This window comes from Hylobates moloch, unplaced genomic scaffold (genome assembly GCF_009828535.3).
Source record: "Hylobates moloch isolate HMO894 unplaced genomic scaffold, HMol_V3 SCAFFOLD_24, whole genome shotgun sequence".
Lineage (NCBI taxonomy): Eukaryota > Metazoa > Chordata > Mammalia > Primates > Hylobatidae > Hylobates > Hylobates moloch.
The window spans coordinates 27,002,158-27,023,009 of NW_026652299.1; the positions used below are offsets into that span (position 1 = coordinate 27,002,158).

The 20,852-nt window shown below is 38.3% G+C and overlaps 1 protein-coding gene across 1 annotated transcript in view; it reads right to left on the bottom strand.

Annotated features, from left to right (window-relative positions):
* The window catches only part of CLASP1 (cytoplasmic linker associated protein 1), a 301,973-nt gene that overhangs the window by 92,134 nt on the left and 188,987 nt on the right, over nucleotides 1-20,852 (bottom strand). Inside the window, exons 20-22 of the mRNA XM_058434402.1 lie at nucleotides 19,262-19,309; nucleotides 5,427-5,531; nucleotides 532-699 (exon numbers count right to left, since the gene is read on the bottom strand). Coding sequence (XP_058290385.1) covers nucleotides 532-699; nucleotides 5,427-5,531; nucleotides 19,262-19,309 — 321 coding nt within the window. The remainder of the gene's footprint in view (nucleotides 1-531; nucleotides 700-5,426; nucleotides 5,532-19,261; nucleotides 19,310-20,852) is intronic.

The following is a 20,852-nucleotide window of genomic DNA, read 5'->3' on the forward strand; positions in this document are numbered from 1 at the left end:
ACACAAAACTAAATATTATATATTGGTTTTAATCAATTCCTAGCTTTTATGCTTAAACAAATCTATGTCAAAAGTAACTATACATATTTTTTCACCATGTTTCACCAATTAGATTAGAGAAGATCAGAATTCAAATAAATGTGGACCCTAAATGTTGTTTTTGAAAAATTCATATAGGTTAATGTCTACTTAGTGCTAATCGGTAAAAGGAAAATGAAAAGCAACACTGCTTCTAATTGTGGGGGAAACACCCTGTTATTTCCCCAATTCCAATGCTTTGTACAATGACTGCAAAACACAAAAGCCTATAATGACATAATTCTTTCCCATCAATTTGAAGGGTTAAGTCCCACATATTTTTCTAACTGAAACCTCAATATGCCATAATCTGTATAAAGCACACCCAGGCAAAGTGACATCCTCAGTTCAAAAAACAGATCTATATTTCCTACATTAGACATAGTCATTAGATTATAATCAAAACTATGACCAAGCTGGGAATGGTATTCCAAGATCTTTGAGAATCCTTACCTAATCCTATTCGGTTTGGACTTGTTTCCCGGCTACATCCCTGGCTCCTGGGAATCTTGCTTCGCTTTTCTGAAGACGGTGTCACAGGTGGGCCTCGTGAGGAGCCCCCAGCAAGTCCACCATAACCACTTCCCAACAATTTTCCTGGGGAACTTGACCGGCTGCCAGCTAAAAGTGAAGCAAAATGACAATGAATAATAGATGTAAATGTAGGAATGAACTATAATACTTTTAAAAGCCAGGTTTTACACATTAATTTGGCTAAAATACAGAATTTTATATAAAAATAAATTTTTATTTGGTAGTAGTAATTTTTTTAAATGTAGGAGCATAAAAGACAACTGACTATCATAAAAGAATATTCTTAGAAGAATTACTGTGGAATAGCCTCCTTATTCCACAGTAAATATCTACAAATATCACAAAGGTGTTTATTCTTATTTTGGTTTTTTATTCTGTAAGAGCTGATTATGTTAAAAATTTTAGGTGTCACTGCTAGAAGAGCAGAAGTAGAACTAAAACAATTTTCTTAGCATTAGCTACTGAAAATGGATCCAAAAAAACTCTATTAATCTGACAAATGATATAAAAGGGAGTAGGGGGATAAAATAATCAGAAACCTGGTAAATAAAAATCACAAAATAAGATAGAAGCTCAAACATATTAGTTAATCATAATAAATGTGGCTGGTTTAAATTCATCGATTTAAAAGAGATTAAAACAAGCCTGGGCTGTGGCTCATGTCTGTAGTCCCAGCACTTTGGGAGGCCAAGGTGGGAGGATCACTTGAGCCCAGGAGTTTGAGACCAGTGTGGGCAACAACAGGGAGACTCCACTTCTCCAAAAATTGTAAAAATTTGCCAGGCATGGTGGCACATGCCTCTAGTCCCAGTTACCCAGGAGACTGAGGTGGGAGGATCACTTGAGCCCAGGTCAAGGCTCAAGTGAGCCATGATCACACCACTGCACTTCAGACCTGGCAACAGAGCAAGACCCTGTCTCTTAAAAAAGAACAAAAAAGAAAATGCAAAGTAAAATAAAATGAAATTCAGCTGTCTGGTATTTTTAAGAGTCAAACAATACACCACAAACAAAAACAAATAGAATAAAACACAGCATTTAAAAAAGACAAAGAAGGATATTTAATATTTATGAAAGAACAGTTGTCCATGAAGATATAATAATCACAAACCTTTATGCTCCAAACAACATAGTTTTGAAATATAAAACTAAAAAAGGATAAAAGTACAGGGAGAAATGGAAAAAGCCATACTTACCGAAAGACCTCATGGAAAGACTAATAATATTGAGAAACTATATACCTCACAGAAATTGACAGAGCAGTCAAAATTGTATCTCTGTGTATATATGTATGTATAAAAACACACACTTCCCACATACACATACATATCCCAACAGATAGAACACACATTCTTTTTACCTTGCCACACATGAATATTAAAAACAAGAATTGTGTATTAAGCCTCAAAGTAAATCTCAAAAAAAAATCTACAAAAGTAGAAATAACATGGACCACATTCTCTGAGAAGTATGCAATAAAACTGGAAATTAAAAACCAATAATATGGCTGATAATTTTTATTAATAGGTAAGTAGCTAGATACATATATTACTATTTCTTGTGGGACCTAATTCTCTCTCAGAGAAAACAACAAAATGTTAAGCATCACACCAATACACTCAAATGGCAATCATTTGCATTGACAGATTACCTCCCTAAGTAGAGAAGGCAATAAATTCTAAAATATAAAGTATACATTTACTATGTACTAGAACAGAATGACCCAGAGGAAGAAAGCATTTGAAGCAACACTTACCTGTAAATTTACATGTGTGTTTATTTTAAATATATATTATTTAAAAATACATATTATATAAATCAAAACCACCATCATTCAAATGAACCACTTAGGTGAATACTCACAAAAATTAATAGTTTATAATGATTTAACTACAAATTGAAGTGAAAAATCATTATAAAAACCAATGAAGAATTTGTCTCAGGACCTATTAATTTCACCCATAAAATTTGAGCTATATAAACTATTAAACTATGTATAAAGGGGAAAGAAATCCATTTCAAACTCTAGAATTTGAACACAAAGAAAAATGCAGAAAGATTAACTAAGCTTACAATAAAGACAGAAATTAATATTGTGCAAGGAACATGGGGTCGGGGAGAATGCCAACAACAACAACAAAAAAGGCAAGAAGAGAAATGGCTTACCACCAGCAGGATTAGCAGATCTGGATCCTTGATTATGAGAGCAGACCAAAGGACAGGCAAAAAGTGGATTAAAAGACAATAACACAATACAGAGGTCAGCATGCAACACAGCACAAAGGTCTTCGTTCACAAATACATTAGCAAAACAGCTATATTTCCTAGGACTTGTTCCTCCTATTTTTGTACTTATGTTTATCTTTGTCATTCTACATTAGCATTTATTTCAGATCTGTTCATAAAACACTTTCAAACCTACAATGTGCCAGGCTCACATCTGCTTTCTAGCTTTAAGCAACCTGAGGGAAGTGATTGTAACTTACTCATCTGTGTATCACTACCATCTTCAAAAGTGCTTACCACATAGTAAGTGCTCAATAAACATCAACTAACTGAAAGAAACTGCTGTTAACCAGTTTCACCGGTCCTGACTTCCCGTAAACCTCAAATATTTAAAATATGCCAATTATTAAGAGCCCTAAATCTAATATTAATGAAGCCTACTTAGTATTAAATCAGGACTATGAATACTAGTATATCTACATTTGTGATATATATGCTTATATTTACCACTTATTAAAATAATTTTTAAATATTTAATTTATATGCATAAGCTTAAGGTATAGGCTTGATCACTGGCTAGTGTGGTCACTCTTCCTGAGTACGATTTGGTGAGTGAAGTAAAACTAAGGAGTTTTAAAAGGGGAGCCCCAAGGCTAGGTATAGTATTTTTATAAGACTGAAAAATTAAAGCTCTATTATCACCCTAACCACTATTAGAGAAGGAACTGTAATCTTCACCACCTGCCAAGGTAACCTACACATTCCTAAAACCTACAATATAAGAGAGAAAATTACAGCACTGACCTAGCTGGGGCAGGGAACCCCAAAGACCCCAATGCTGATAAACAGCATTAGAAAGAAATATGTAAAATACTGTTCAACCCTCAACCTCCACAGAGGGAAGCAATGCTGCATAATTACATGCTTAGACATTTTTATTTGGCTTAATTTCATTATATTGACCTAGATTCTGAGATTTGAACACTTTTTGTCAAGAATTCCTTTGCAGTAAAATTTGACCCATATGTATGAGTCAAATATCCTTTTGTGTCTCCAGGCATCACTAGGGTTCAACAGAATAACCAGAGCCAAGAAGTTGTTCCCAAGACAGACACTTCTGGGCTACACCTGCACCCTGGATCTGAATGAAAATCCAGTTTAAGTTCTACACTAAGGAGGGCATTCTTGGTCTTAATGGACTCAATCTATCCTGAACTGCATCCCTCATCATGTAAATCCATTCCTAGCCTTCTCTCCTAAACCTACTGAAGTAGACAGGGATCAAGGAGGCTCAGCTTCAGCTAGGATGGGAGTCTGCTGATCTGAAGCAATTATGACTATAAAGCTTGCGTCCATTCACTGTCTATCACATGCTAGGCTCCTAATGCTCATTAAATCCTCATGAAAACCCCATGAGTGTGGGAATTGTTATCACTCAATTTACAGACAATGAAACAATGGCTCACAAAGGTTAAAAGACTCACCCAACATCACACTGGAGCCAGGATACAAACCCAGTTTTGTCTGACACTGAAGCCCACGCTTGTAGTGTATCACACTACACAATACAACCTAGGCCACAGGAAGGTTCTGTAGCCTCACCAAAGGCAGCACTATAACTGATCTTCTGCTTTCTTTGCGGAAATTATATAACATGAGGACTGCAGTTATCAAAGGGAAAAGAATTTAAATTCAGAAGGTGTTGAACAAGGCCATTTTCTATACTAAGAGAGCTCTTAAGGTTTGGTGCAGACTGAGCACTCTCTACAACAGACAGACAGTTCCTTGGGCCACAAAGGAGGCAGGCAGATGTCAGCTAGTGAGTGCTGTGCTGTGGGACGGCATGCAGCTCCTGGGGACAGGAAGACTCTTCCTTCCCATGCTCACCTTGCCCAGGAGCACTCTGCTATCCAGCTCTACTCGACATGCATAGAGGGGAAGCGGGCCCCTTAAAGTTTATGTGTGGCTGGAAAGTGAGACACCAAGGGAGGATCTGAAGAGTGACCAGAATAAATTCATTCCAGCTGTGGCTGCTTTCATGGCTAAGGCTAACAAACCAACTGACTTCACATATACAGAGATGCAATCATGGAAGCAGCTAGGCAAAGCAAGAGCCCACATGGCAGGAAAAGAGGTGCGGGCTGCAAATGTTAGAGCGCAGAATTAAAGAGGGAGAGCTTTTAATGGATTTACTTATTTACCACTGGAAAGAACATAGCATTAATAGTTTTCTGCCCACGTACTGTTCTAAAATTACATCAGAAGGATTCCTTATCAATGCAAAAATGAGTCACAGAACAGATAAGTTACAATTTGACAGGCTTCAAAGGAGGGAGAAAAACTACATTTTAATGTTTAATGCTTAACAATACAAAATGTAAATCACCTGGACAGGAGACAAATGTATGCCTGGAATGTTTCATTTTTTAAGCTTACCCAACAAACAGTAAAATTACTCACAGTATCTCAGAGCCACAAAAAATGTGTTTTTCCCTCTGAAGTCAATATAAACATTGTAAAATGTTCAACTGCAGAATGAGCTGTTGAATAAAACTGAGATAAGCAAGAGCATAAAATATGTTCCTTACGCTGGGACTGTGAAACCACTTTAGCGCGACTGCGGCCCCGGTTATCAGGCGTAGAGGCGACATTGGTGGCACTCCCAGAGCTTTGCCGTCTTGTGCGGATCCGACCTGGAGGACACAGCAAAAACAGTGTTTCACAACATTTCCAGTAAGTGCCACCTCCTCAAGAAAAGAACTCATGCCCCAAAAGAGGGGCACTGACCAGCCAACTACATCGGGAGCAACAGCTTCTGTGGGCGGATCCTCCACACGAGGTCTGCCACGTCTCCCTGTGTGTGCATGCACACATGTGCATAGGATCCGCGCACAATTCCTGAGATGGAGCCATGGACCTGCAGCTGTTTAGGTTCCAACTATTTCAGTATGTTATCTCTTCAGACGAGGAAGTGATATCCATTTGAGGACATTTCCCATAATTTTTTCCAGATTAAATTTTCTTTTTTATTGTCTATAAATCTGACAAATTTCCAAAAACAGAAAATACTAGCTGTCACTGTAAAAAACAAACTATAGAAAATAAGAGTAATGCCAAAAAAAAAAAACCCAAAACAAAAGTCTACCTTCTTAACTCAGCCATCATAGAAGCTATAGCTCCCCAGTGAATAAACGTGTTTTTGATATGCAGCATTAAATTTCTATTTTTAAAGCATGTATGTCAGTAAGTTTCTAAGATAAAAAAAAAGATAAAGCTAAAAAGAGAGATACAGCTAAAAAGAATCAGTATTAGGAGTACCAAGAGAAATGATGGCCCAAAGATAATTCAATGCTGTAGGCAGTTATGAAAAAATTACAGCAATTATTGAACCATGAAGCCATAAAAATAAAAATGAATTCAGAAACACAAAATCATTAGTGATCAGACTAGTATGATTAGCGATTAAACTTTTTTTAAAAAAATATGGGCCTTTTTGGTTTCGAGGGAGCACAAAATGCCTCTCCGGCCATAATTCAATGAGGATAGGAAAAACACAACCAACTTGAACTCCCACTGGCTTTTATGTTGTTCAAAATCACTTCTACCCCCGCAAGCGACAAAGCTTACAGAGAAGTAATGCAGGAAGCAAATCCTTCCAAGTTTGAAAAAGGTTCAAGAAAGCAAGGTAAAGAGCAATGAAAGAAAGCTGGCATTAAAAAAATAATAAAACTAGTTAAGAATCAATGACTTTTCAGATTAAGGAAAAACTTATACACAAACTCTATAATCTACACAGAAGTGAAAAGCTGTACCATTTACTAACAACTATATATGAGTCCATTCAGAATCTTCACAGCATATAAAGTAATTACTCCCATTTTACAGATGAGAAAACTGAGAAACAGGGAAATAAATTAATTTGTTCAATGTGACACCACTGGTCTAGATGCCTGTGCCTGGCTGACTGACAAGCCTATGAGTGATGACCTTTGATTTTCCTAAGGAAGTCACCAAGCTAAATCAAGGCAGTCACAAAGGCAAAGTGAACATGAAAAAACCAACTGAATTTAAATTCTTAAACTCATTATAAAATATTTAGGTCACAAAAAGATTTTTAAATGAACATGTATACTCATTTAGCTTAAAAAATAAAAACTCTCTTTGCTAACCCTCTTGTATTCTACTTTCCCGCAACATTTGGTAACATGATCCTAAACCCAGTGTTCAGCATTCCCTTTTTTTTTTTTTTTTTTTTTGTAAATACATGTTTTCACAACCAATAACTCTGTGGTTTTGTTTTACATATTTAGAAAGTTTTAAAATTATAACACAAGGTCTATATTTTTCTAAAGCTTACTATTTTGATAATATTTTATTTGAAAAGTCACTTATGTATGGATAAAGAACGAATATGCTTTATTTTTTCCATATAACTAACCAATGTTGAAATAAATTTACTTAACGCTTTTCTTACTGATTAAAATGCCACTTCATTGTTTATCAAGCAGCACTTATGTGTATCTGGGTTTCTCAGCCTTCTAGTCTGTCCCACTAGTCAATGTGTCCATACCTACACGACATCACAATACTGTGATTAGCTTTTTATTAATTACTTAATTAGTATATGAGGCAGAGTCTCTTTCTGTCGCCTATGCTGGAGTGCAGTGGTGTGTGACCTTGGCTTACTGCAACCTCCACCTCCTGGGATCAAGCGATTCTCCTGCCTTAGCCTCCCCAGTAGCTGGGATTACAGAACATGCCACCACACCTGGCTAATTTTTGTATTTTTAGTAGAGTCAGGATCTGACCATGTTGGCCAGGCTGGTCTCCAACTCCCGACCTCAAGTGATCCACCCGCCCTGGCCTCCTAAAGTTCTGGGATTACGGGCGGGAGCCACTGTACCCAGCCTGTGATTAGCCTTTTTTAAAAGACATCCTGCTAATTGGCAGGACAAGTAAATTCGCCTTTTCCTAAGCCCTTTGCTCTCTTCCATATGTATGTGCAGCCACAATAACAACGCCTGTTGAAATGTTGACTGGCATTATATGAAACTCTGGGTTAAGGGGAAAAACTTTATAATATTGGTCTTCTCATTCATTATATCTTCTATGTTTATTTAACTTTTTAAATATCTTTTGATAAAGTTTGATCATTTTTTCAAAGTTCTTACTCAATTTTTATAGACTTATTTAAAGTTGCTTTATTTTTATAATTTATTAAATTATATTTTCTGTTCTTGGCAGGTAAGAATGGAATCATTATATTTTGATCTTAACACTCTAGGATTCTGCTAAACTTTTATTAATTCCACTAATTTGTATACAGATTTGGGGTTATCTAAATAGAATAACACTCACAAATAACTCATCAGCTTATTACCCTCAAATAATTCACTTTTACTTTGCCTTTATTGTGGTGTCTTGGTCATGTAATATAATGCAGAATAGAAGCAGTGAGGGTAAGCACTGTTGACTCAAACAAGATTTTTTAAAAGAATTTCTGAAATTTCACAGAAAGTATATCTGCCAACAGGTTAAGAAAATTTGGCCCAGCGCAGTGGCTCATGCCTGTAATCCCAGCACTTTAGGAGGCCGAGGTGAGCGGATCACCTGAGGTCAGGAGCTCGAGACCAGCCTGGCCAACATGGAGAAACCCCATTCTACTAAAAATGCAAAAATTAGCTGGGCATGGTGGCGCATGCCTGTAATCCCAGCTACTTGGAAGGCTGAGGCAGGAGAATCTCTTGAACCTGGGGCGGAGGTTGCAGTGAGCCAAGATCGTGCCACTGTACTCCAGCCTGGGCAAAAGAGCAAAACTCTGTCTAAAAAAGAAAAAAAAAAAAAAAAAAAAGGAAAATTCATTTCTGTGCCTAGTTGCCAACAATTTTTATCATAAATGTCTGAATTTTTTGATGTTTTGATCTTTTTAGATAAGAGAGTTTTTCTCCCGAATTTGAACTACATTAATAAATTTTAAAGTAACAGGCAAGGCGCGGCGGCTCACGCCTGTAATCCCAGCGCTTTGGGTGGCTGAGGTGGGAGGATCCCTTGAGGACAAGAGTTTGACACCAGCCTGGCTAACACGGCAAAACCCCATTTCTACTAAAAATACAAAAAATTAGTTGGGCATGGTGGTGCAGGCCTGTAATGCCAGCTACTTTGAAGGCTGAGGCACAAGAATTGCTTGAACCTGGGAGGCAAAGGTTGCAGTGAGCCGAGATCGTGCCACTGCACTCTAGCCTAGGCAACAAAGTGAGACTCTGTCTTAAAAAGAAAAGAAGAAAAATTAAACCTGGGCTAAACCTATGTGGTCATGATATACACACTCACATACACAATGTTTGTAGGTACTCTGGTCATACTAGCTGCATAAAACCAGCAAGGGAAATATTCCCTCTTTTCCTATTCTCTGAGTTTACGTAAGACTGGAATTATCTAATGTTTTTATTATTACTTTTTTTTGCATCTCCACTGATAAACTGACAATGCAATTATCCAATGTTTGATACAACTTGTGTGCAGAACCATCTGAGCACGGCAGGAATTTTTGGAGTATCTTTTCCATTTTTATTAAGTTTATTTTGGCAGGGTGGGAATAGAGCAATGAACTTTTAACTACTGATTCAAATTGTTTAATGAGCAGTCTTAAAACTACTCACATTGCTTGTTTCTTTGAAGAAACAGTTTTGGGTTTTCTTGAAACTTGTACAATTTGTTTTTGAATTGTTAACAAAGCTGTCATAGATTTATCTTACCTTAATTTTAAAAAATTATTTTTTTTTTCTTTGATACAGAGTCAAGCTCTGCTGCCTAGGCTGGAGTGCAATGGTGCGATCACAGCTCACTGATGCCTCACTTCCCAGGTTCAAGCTGTCCTCCCACCTTAGCCTTCTAGTAGCTAGGAGCAGCTGGGACTACAGGCGTATGTCACCATGCCATACTAATTTTTAAATTTTCTGTAGAGACGGGGGTCTCACTATGTTGCCCAGGCTGGTCTCAAACTCCTGGCCTCAAGCAATCCTCTCACCTTGGCCTCCCGAAGTGCTCAGATTATAGGTGTGAGCCATTGTATCTGGCTTACCTTTAAAACTCTACTGATCCACATTTATGCCTAATTTGTTATTCTTAACAGTTAATTTGTACCTTTTCTGTATTTCAATTGACATTTTTCAAAAGTTTGCCTACTTGATTAGTATTTTCAAAAACTGAAATTTTGCTGGGTGCAGTGGCTCAAACCTGTAAGCCCAGCACTTTGGGAGGCTGAGGCAGGTGGATTACTTGAGGCCAGGAGTTAGAAACCAGCCTGGGCAACATGGAGAGACTGTCTCTACTAAAAATGCAAAAATTACCTGGGCGTGGTGGTGCACGCCTGCAATCCTCTTTTACTGGCATGAGCCACCATGCTCAACTTTAGTGTCTTTCATCAATTACAAATTTTTTTTTGCCTTTGTTTTTAAATACTCTTCAACAGCTTTCTTCTACTGATCCTTTGTCTTCTATCTGTAGTCTTAAGTTTTAGATTTCTCTCTTTAAATATCACATTGGGCTGGCCGTGGTGGCTCTCCCCTGTAACTTCAGCACTTAGGGAGGCCTAGGCAGAAGGACAGCTTGAGGCTAAGAGTTTGAGACCAGCCTGGGAAACATAGCAAGACCCTGTCTCCATTTAAAAATATTAATAATAAATAAATATTATATTGCTAGAGCTTTAAAATAAATCAAGTTTGACAATCTTTCTCATTTAACCACAAAGTTGGTTTATTTGACTTTATTTTTACTTTTTTTTCTTTTTTCTTTTTTGAGGCAGAGTTTCGTTCTCGTTGCCCAGGCTGGAGTCCAAGGGCACAATCTCGGCTCACTGCAACCTCTGTGTCCAGGGTTTAAGTGATTCTCCTGCCTCAGCCTCCCGAGTAGCTGGGAATACAAGGCATGTGCCACCACGACTGGCTAATTTTGTATTTTTAGTAGAGACGGGGTTTCTCCATGTTGGTCAGGCTGGTCTCGACCTCCCAACCTCAGGTGATCTGCCCGCCTCAGCCTTCCAAAGTGTTGGGATTACAGGCGTGAGCCACCGTGCCTGCCCTATTTTTACCTTTTTATATGCATGCTTTTGTCTTGATTTTTCATTTTCCTTTTATCCTCTCCTTCGTTTCCTTCTTTTGGCTTAATTTTTTAAAGATGCTTTACTATCTTTAAATAATATTATTAAAAACGCAGCCATTAAATCACACTTTAGAGGAGATACAGTAGTTTTAAGGGCTCCCTCCTTTTAAAATTAAACCTCTTTGAGATAATTATAGATTCCTATGCGGTTTTAATGAATAATAGACCTGTGTGTTCTTTACGCAGTTTCTCTCAATGGTAACATCTTACAAAGCTATAGTATAAAATTAGAAACAGGACATGAACACTGATATGCTCCACTCTTCCTATTCAGACTATTCAGATTTCCCTGTTTTCTTTGCAGTTAGTCTTTGGCTTTCCTTTGTAGGTAGTTTCTTTTTCTAGTGGCTTCTGTGCCTTTCGTGTTCTGCAATTTTACTTTTTTCCTTTTCTTGAGACAGGATTTTACTCTGTCACCCAGGTTGGAGTACAGTGGCATGATCTCAGCTTACTGCAACCTCTGCCTCCCAGGTTTAAGTGATTCTCGTGCCTCAGTTTCCCAAGTAGCTGGGATTACAGACATGTACCACCATGCCTGGCTAGTTTTTGTATTTTTAGTGGAGACAGGGTTTTGCCATGTTGGCCAGGCTGGTCTCAAACTCCTGTCCTGAAGTGATTGGCCCACCTCGGCCTCCCAAAGCATTGAGATTAAGGCATGAGCCACTGTACCTGGCCTTACTATGATATGTTTAACTGCGGATTTTTTATTTTTGTCTTACTTGGAATTTACCGGGTTTCTTCAATCTGTGCTTGAGTGTCTTTTTTTTTTAGACAGAGTCTCACTCTGTCGCCCAGGCTGGAGTGCAGTGGTGTGATCTCGGTTCACTGCAATTTACCTCCTGGGTTCAAGCAATTCTCACACCTCAGCCTCCCAAGTAGCTGGGACTACAGATGCGAGCCACCACGCCCAGCTAATTTTGGTATTATAAGTAGAGACGGGGTTTCACCATGTTGGCCAGGCTGGTCTCAAACTCCTGGCCTTCAGTGATCCACCCACCTCAGCCTCCCAAAGTGCTGGGATTACAGGCGTGAGCCACTGTGCCCGGCTTTAGTATCTTTCATCAATTATGAAAAATTCCCAACCATCATCTCTTCAAATATTGTCTCTGCCCCATTCTCCCTCTTCTTCTTAAACTCCCATTAGACATGTTAAGTTTCTTTACTATCTTGCACGTAACTTAACAACTCTGTCATATTTTCTAACTCTGTACTACAGTCTGGATAAGTTCTTCCTTGCTCTCTTAATTCATGAGTTCTCTCTTCAGTTACATTGATTCTACTGCTCAATTTACCCATGCAGTTTTTTATTTTTATTTTTTTCAGACAGGGTCTTGCTCTGTTGTCCTGACTGGAGTACAGCGGTTATGATCACGACTCACCGCAGCCTCAACCTTCTGTGCTCAAGCGATCCCCCTGCCCCAGCCTCACAAGTATCTGGGGCTACAGTTGTACACCACCATGTCTGGCTAACTGTAAAAAAAATTTTTGGTAGAGATGGGGTCTCACTATATTGCCCAGGCTTAACTCCTGGGCTCAAGCAATCCTCCTGCCTCGGCCTCTAAAATTCCTAAGATTACAGGTGTGAGCCACTATGTCCGACCAGTTTTTGATTTTAATAATGTATTATATTTTCATTTCTAGAAGTTTCATTTGTTCTTTTTCAAAATCTGCTTAGTCATTCTTGATAGCCTCTTACTCCCTTCTAAAATTTCACTTTATTTCTTTAACTGTTAAGACAATGAAACGATCACTTTTCTTGGAAATTTATGGGAATTCTTTAAGATCTAGATTAAAGCTGAATTATTCCAAAGAAGATCTCTGATTTTGTTTGTGTCCTGTGGACACAAGTAATCCACAGCCAACTTAAAATGATTTATCTATTTGGGTTTTTCAGGCTACAAAGGTAATGTAAATTCTGACCAGAATCCTGCATCAAGATTTTGGTTGCACATTCTCGAGGGAGATTACTTTCCTCCTCTAACCAGTACCAGAGTTAAGATGGGCAAATTTCTCTGTTGTTCTTTTCAGTTTAGTAAAGTTAACTTTTTGTTCACTAATGACGATGCAGGTCTTAAGTGGGCTTGGGCTTTCTGTCCTTTATGTCCTGCACAATCATCACATCAAATGCCCAAGGACCCCAGGGTTTAGCCAAAAGCCTCAGGGTGACGGCCAGCATTGACCCTGACATAGCAGGGCTCCTGCCATGCTTAGGTTTGAAGCTGTGTGGATTCACTGCTTTTACTCTAGAACAGTAATGTATTCTCAACTGGGAGGATTATTCGGGCTACTAAGTTGTATATATCCTTAATGCGAGTTTCTTATTTCTTTTAAACGCTTTATTTTACATTTTGTAACAGATCTTTAAGGGTACATTCTGTTTTTATTCTTTTTCTCTGCTGCCTCTCACTCATAATGGATGTAACACAGAGTATGAACTCTTATTTCGCTGATTTCCATCTGCATGAATCCCGAGGAATTAGATTTGAGAGAAGCTTCCTCTACAGAAGTTTAATGTTTGTTCCTGGCAGGCACCCTTGGGGGCTATAAACACAAACTACTTTAATTTATTAGCTTGGAGTCTTCCAAACACCACAGGTGAAGTAAATCTAAAACCACAACTTGTGTGAGTAGAGAGCTTAGTTACAGATTACGAGAAAAGATTAGGGTTTTTTTCCCCCCCTCTGTCTAAGGCAAAGTCAAGACAGACATTATATCAAGAGGATTTTTGATATTGAAGGATAATGAGGATTTTTGATATTGAATCTTATATTGAAGATAAAGAGGATTTTTTGTGTTGTTTTTCTCACCTGTCCACCTTGTCATGGATATACAGCCCCCTTGTCTATGCTGGCTTAATGCCAACTCTCAATCTTCACCTTGGGTCAGCTCAAGGTCTTGTGCTCTGTGTGTCTAGCTATTCCCATCAATAACTAAGCTCTCAGGGACAGCCTTAAAAATCAGTTCAAGCTTGTCATTCCAGTCTGTGATCCTCTTGGTTTTGAACATTTCCTTACTTTTTTGGAAACACAGCTATGCAGCTTAAAGGGCCTCTGTTGTGTTAAACTCAGATATATATTTATTTTATAGGAAAAGGTGTCTTTTGTTTCATTTTGTTTTGTTTTCAGTCTATTGATTTGGCAATATTACTATGAGTACCTGTGCATGTTTTTAAAAGATGATATAAAATGCTCTGTGGTAATTAGGGGAAAAAAGTTTCAATAAATGCAACAAGCAGGCTGGGCGCAGTGGCTCACGCCTGTAATCCCAGCACTTTGGGAGGCCAAGGCAGGAGCATCACTTGAGTCCAGGAGTTCGAGACCATCCTGGGCAATATGGCGAAACCCTATCTCCACAAACATATACAAAAAATTAGCAGGGCATGGTGTTGCACACCTGTAGTCCCAGTTACTCGGAAGGCTGAGGTGGGAGGATCACTTGAGCCTGGCAAGTCAAGGCTGCAGTGAGCCATGATCATGCCATTGTACTCTAACCTAGGTGACAGAGTAAGACTCTACCTCAAAATACAAATAAATAAATAAAAATAAAGCAACAAACAGTAAAAATATACTTCAGTTCTGTATTATAATCTATTAAGTGACAGAGACAAGTAGATAGATGTGAAGGGAGAAAAAAAGTCAGCACAAGTAACAGAAAAAAAAAAAAAGAGGTAAAGAACTGTACAACAAAAAGAATTTTGGAGGGAAGGATGAGCAAGATATGCATCAACAAACAAACCTAACCAGAGCAAAACCAGACCCAGAGGAAAACAAAGACTTGTAAGAGGAGCCCAAAGCCTTCGACATTCATGGAATAAAGAAAGATCATTCATCTCATGACTTTTAAATACTGCTCCTAAGGATTCTTTTTCACTCACATTGCCATTCCTTCTAGAAAAGACTCCAAACCAGGAGAAATTCACCCTGTGTACCAAGTGTAGTTTGTAGACCTGGTTTTCCTAGCTTCTTGTTAGGCAAATAAAAACCACTAGATAGCCTTATGTCACTAGGGGTTTTCTGTTCCCTACGTGTTTCAAATTTTCTAGCAAATTCCCAAATTACAGATTATAAAATTAAAAGGTCTTCAAAGTAAATCTCCGTTCTCATTACACTGGGACATTTTGGCATACATATCCGCTGTACACTTCACTGCTTGGGGGCATAATTAAACCAGCCTTTACTCATACACTGACATCTTTCATAGAACCAAAACGGAGGAACTTGTTCATTTCTACATTTCGCTACCTACAACTATTCTCCCCAAAAGAATAATTTCCTGCCGGGCATGGTGGCTTACGCCTGTAATCCCAGCACTTTGGGAGGCTGAGGCAGGAGGATGACTTGAGCCCAGGAGTTTAAGACCAGACTAGGCAACATAGGGAGACCCCATCTCTACAAAAAAATTTAAAAATTAGCCAGGCAGGTGTGGTGGTGCACACCTGTAGTCCCAGCTACCCTGACGGACAGGGTGGGGAGCTGAGGCAGGAGGATCACTTGAGCCTGGCAGGTCAAGGGTACAGTGAACTGTGATAGCACCACTGCACTCCAAAGCCTGGGTAACAAATGAGACCCTGCCTTAAAAAAAAAAAAAATTTCCTTCATATTTTAAAAATTTAAAAGAAGCTTAACACTCTTTTACTTCTATATATAGACATGCATACTTTTTCCATCTTGTAAAAAGACCAATTACCTAAAATTCACAGTTCTTGGATGATTTTTTACATTTTATTTCCCAGTAAAATTGTACTAAAATCTAAGTTCTTTTTCCTGAAGAGAAGACAAGGCTATATAGTTTTTATTGTGTAATCTTAATTAAAATCACTGAAAGTTAAGTTGACATGGCTTTTGACTACATCTTAATAAACATGATTATTCCCCAAAACAAACAATGGCTGTCAGCCCCACAGGCCATTCAAAGCACTGTAACTTTTCATTTAAAGTTACTTATTTTGGGAAAAACATGAATGATTTTCCTAAGCATACTAGCTTTTTAAAAAAAAGTATGAGAATGCATTTACCATATGACATCTAATCATAAACTTCCTCATTTGCAACATAAAAGACATTATGTTTCCCTCATCAAAATCTCCAAAAATTACTGAACATAACATACTGAAGATAATAACCTGGAAATAAACTTTCATCCAAAAGTTGAGTTTTTCATTCTTTACAAAAAGTATTTTTCTAATTAGCCATAAATGTTAGGATTCCTTGATGTGGACAGTGAATAACTCCTAAGGAATATATATTTTTCTCATTACTATAGTAATAAAATTGCCAGTAAACTCAAACCTACTGCCTAAATTTCTTTTTTTTTTTTGAGACAGAGTCTCGCTCTGTTGCCCAGGCTGGAGTGCAATGATGGCGTAATCTCCGCTCACTGCAACCTCCGCCTCCTGGGTTCAAGCAATTCTCCTGTTTCAGCCTTTTGGGTAGCTGGGACTAGAGGCGCATGCCACCACATCTGGCTAATTTTTGTATTCTTAGTAGAGACGCGGTTTCACCATGCTGGTCAGGCTGGTCTCGAACTCCTGACCTCAGGTGATCCACCTGCTTGGCCTCCCAAACTGCTGGGATTACAGGGGTGAGCCACTGCACCCACCCTCTAAATTTTTAATTTAGAGCATACAACTGTTTTAAAATCATCTTGTCTCAGAAGCTAGATTATAAAATATTTAAGAGACTGATTAATAAATTTTTAAAAGGCCCATAATGGTTCCAAAAATGCAAGTGGAAAACTCATATTGAAAAGGCACCAAATGACATCTCCTCCTAAAAAACCACTGTGGTTTTTCTAAACAGAACAGGCTCTCTCAGTCTCACTGCTGAAATCAACAGAACAATGACAACCCAGAAGTGTTCAAACTCACAGGTCTTTCCAGGCTTTGACTAGCCAGTGTTGCCACAGCCAGTGCAGCCCCAGTACACAAACACTGACACTCCCTATGCTTCTTCAGCAACGGTCTCTATTGTCAGAGTCTGAGCTCTCTATAAAAACAATTTCTCCCAGAAGAAGGAAAAACCAGAGAGTTAGTCTCCTGGACAATAACTGAGAGGGCAATTCTGACCTTACTCAGGACTGTGGAACTGATGGGAAAAAAAAAAAAAAGTTAAAAAGTCCTAGGGCTGTATGGAATAACAGGCTGATTTCAATTCTGTTATATAGGCATAGAAATCAGGGCATTCTGGAAAAACATATAATTTCCCATGTAATGTCTTTGCTTTCCATTTCATCTACATTATTCTCTTCCACTCTCCTCCTTCCCTCCCAGCAAGGCTGAGAAAACACTCAGGATTGTTTCTTTGGACAAGAGAAACATAAAATTACCCATATCAGCTTAAGAAATGAAGAAAATTATCAACCAGCTTCCCAATCACACCAGCCTCTGCCTTCTGCTGTCAGACATGACGTCCTCATCAGGACAGAGGTTTCTTGTCCTTATTTTAACTCTGGAATTTTTTTGTTTTACAAACTTGTCCGACCCTAAGAACCACCAAGGAGGCTTATTAGAAATTCAGATACTCTGGTTCCTTCCAAACTTAATCAGCATCTTCAGGGTACAGAACCTAAGAGTATTTTTTTAGTAAGTATCCAAGTAATTCTCATGATGTGATAAATTTAAGAAACACTGCTCTTGGGATCATGTTCACCTTTAAAAAAAAAATCCATTCCTATCTTTCTTTTATGAGTCCCTTAGAAAGTAACATATGGATTAAAAGAACTGAGCTGCACACATCAAGCTAAACCCAGCCAACTCTGCATGCTAGCCCTTTAGGGTCACTAAATAATATATGAAAATGAACTAGCTGTTCCTAATTGTTAAGTAATTATCCTGAAGGTTGGTGGGTCTAAGCCTCTATTTAGGCAGAGAAGGTTCCTCTGAATTTCAATCACTTAAAGCGTTATCATGCATTCTATCTAGCAAAGGAATGATATTGTCTTATATGCACTTATCAAAAACCTGCAAAGACTAAAACAACTATGTCTAAAATTTAAAAGGTAATACAAAAATAGAAAGAGCTTCTTGAGAATGGCATAAAAAAGAAAATAAAGTGGATCTGGATATGCCTATTTCTTACAGCATTACTATATCCTCGGTGTGTAGTACAGAACACGGTACATGGAAGGCATTCAATACATGGTTGATGAGGGGATGAATGAGAGTATATGAATGAATGGGGCATGTGTCCGTGAGACAAATAAAAAATAGCATCATATAAGTCAGTAGTACCTTTAGAGGAGAGAAAAATATATTTTTTTATTTCTTTAAATTACCTGTTAGAAAACGTTTACCAGCCTTTAGTCTGAATAATTGACATTGAAATTTACTTTCAAAACAGGAAAGGCAAATCCTGAGAGGCCCACAAAAGCACAAAAGGAAAGAAAAGGAAACAAAAGCTAAGGTAGTGCTTCAGGAGTAATTAAACCCAAGACAGGTAGTCCATGAGGACAGTAGCACACAGTGTGACATGGACGCTCCTCCCCAGAGTGTGGACTCAGCATTAAAAACCACGCGCAGCATACTTTAGTGCTAAAATTCACAAGAACAAAGACTGAACAAGAAAGGGAAGGAGAACTCAGGTAGAGGTAGGGCAAAAACCGAATGGAGACAGAATGAAAAGAGAGGAGGAGAAACAGCGTGCAACATCTCATGCAGGGACCTTGGTGAGGACAAGTGGGTGCTGGGCAACACTTGGTGAGAACAGAGGACCAGAGAAAGTGAGACACACCTCAATCACAGAAACAAACCGCTTACCCTCCGCTTTAGTGGTAGTACCATCTTTAAGCAAATTAAAAAACAAGGGAAGGGATAACAGGGAACAGTTAGTAACATTCAAAAAATTAAAAAGCCGAGTGTTATTAGCTACTAAAAAAGCAAAAGTACAATTTAAAACAAAATTAAAAGGGAAACAAGTTCAACAGCAAAGCAGAGTCTGAAGCAAGTAAGTGTGCCTTGTACTGAAATTAGCTTAACATAGCATAACGGTTTTTTTGCCTTTCAAAAATAAAACACAGAAGGGCAACCCAGGGTAGTGCCACAGTTGAAAGAAAGATTGTTTTTTGTTTTAGCCAACTCTCATCCTCTTAAGAGTTCCTTTTTCCTGGAAGAAAGTACCAGCAGAATAGGGCAGAGAGGAGGAACTAGAAGCTAAAATACTAAAGAGTTACCCAAAAGGCAGAGCCAAGTAAGAAGCTCAGAGAAGCTTGCTCTAGCAATGCCTATCCCAACTACACGTCCAGCAGCAAAAGCTGTCGAGCATGGTACCTGAGTCCAGGCCTATGTACTCCATGTCTTCCCTCATGTGTCTGGACTCTAGAAGTTTGGAAAAGGATCATCAGCTTTAATGCTACACTTTTGCAAAGATGTCATGTGTCAACCTAGGTAGCAACTGTAACAAATTCTCACTAAGATTGTGTTATATTTCAATTTTTTGGTGTTTTTGTTTGGGGACAAAATAAGGGAATTTGAGGTAGAATTCTCAGAAAACAGAGAATTTGAATACTCCAGTCTCTTTCTTTGAAGAGGTTAATACTGGACTGAAAACTTATCATCAGTGCTTCTGAAGGGTCAGCTCCATATTATCATACCAAAAGATGTGAGGGCTTTTACTAGCACTGGGGAAAGTCTATACCAGCCATATTCAAACACTCCAAATACAGACAGAAAAACAGAAATACTGAGGCTGATTTTTACTCACTTTTTCCAACAATGAAACAAATACTAATTACAAATACTAAAGGTGGATCTAATATACTAAAGCATAGGTAAGTACTGAAAAACTAAACTAAAATTAACAGAACTAATTCAGCATAGGAGGAAGAGTTGTTACTTCTCCTTTGCTCGATGGTTACATATGGACAACACTCCTACATAATGTGCAACAGTTAAAACGATTTTAAAAAGAGAGTTCTTAATGAGTTTCTTCTCAATTGTTATGGGTGTATGAGGTATTTCCATAAAAACAAGACTGACTGAGCAAATGTTCCAGAACACATATCTTTCAAATTAATAATGTTCCTATCAGAATCACACTTTCTTCCACCTTACAGGACAATAGTTTATAAAGAACCTTTATATAATTTCATTTTGCCTCATATATGAGTTAGGTGGCTACTGTTACAAGTAATTTGCAGGTATGGAAAACAGACTTACAGATTCCATGGCCTACTCCAGGTCACAGAGTGAATAAATGGCAGACCCTAAAATCTTCTCTGGGTGCTATTTGTTCACTGTGCTTCCAATGTTCAAAACATTTTCAGAACATTAGTTTTAGAATTGACTCTGGAATTTGTCTGAAAGTTACATGAGTAACTCCACCTTGATATTTCAGGAAGTTTAAATTTTATTCATTTCCTTAAAATCTAAAGTAGAACCAATCCAGCTAAGTCCCTAGATTTTGGCTTTGAAAGAATTGGCTCTTCCAAAAACAAAACGAAATAATTAGCCTGACACATAGTACGTGTTAAGCATCTGCTGAAAAATATGAGTAGCTGATCTATCACTATGTCAGATATTAAAAGTTTTGGAAGTAGTTTTTAAAAAACTTTTTTGGGCAATCATCAGAGTAAGGGCATGCTCCTCCCAAGGTGACACATGGAAGGACAACGCTCTTTTGCACAGACATGGTTATGCTGATTCATGAGCTCATCACATTCCTTCAGATTCCCCCTGCCATTCTCCACAACCCAATCCGATTATCCCTGCCAGCTCTGGTTATATTCTCAAATTGAGAAACACCTAAAAACACTGACTACCTTTGATGAATCCCTCACTGAACCTGCTGGCTCTGCTCCCATCAGTGTCAGAGGGGGAAAAAACTTAGCTTTGACAATATGGGAGGTGGCTGGGCTTGCCA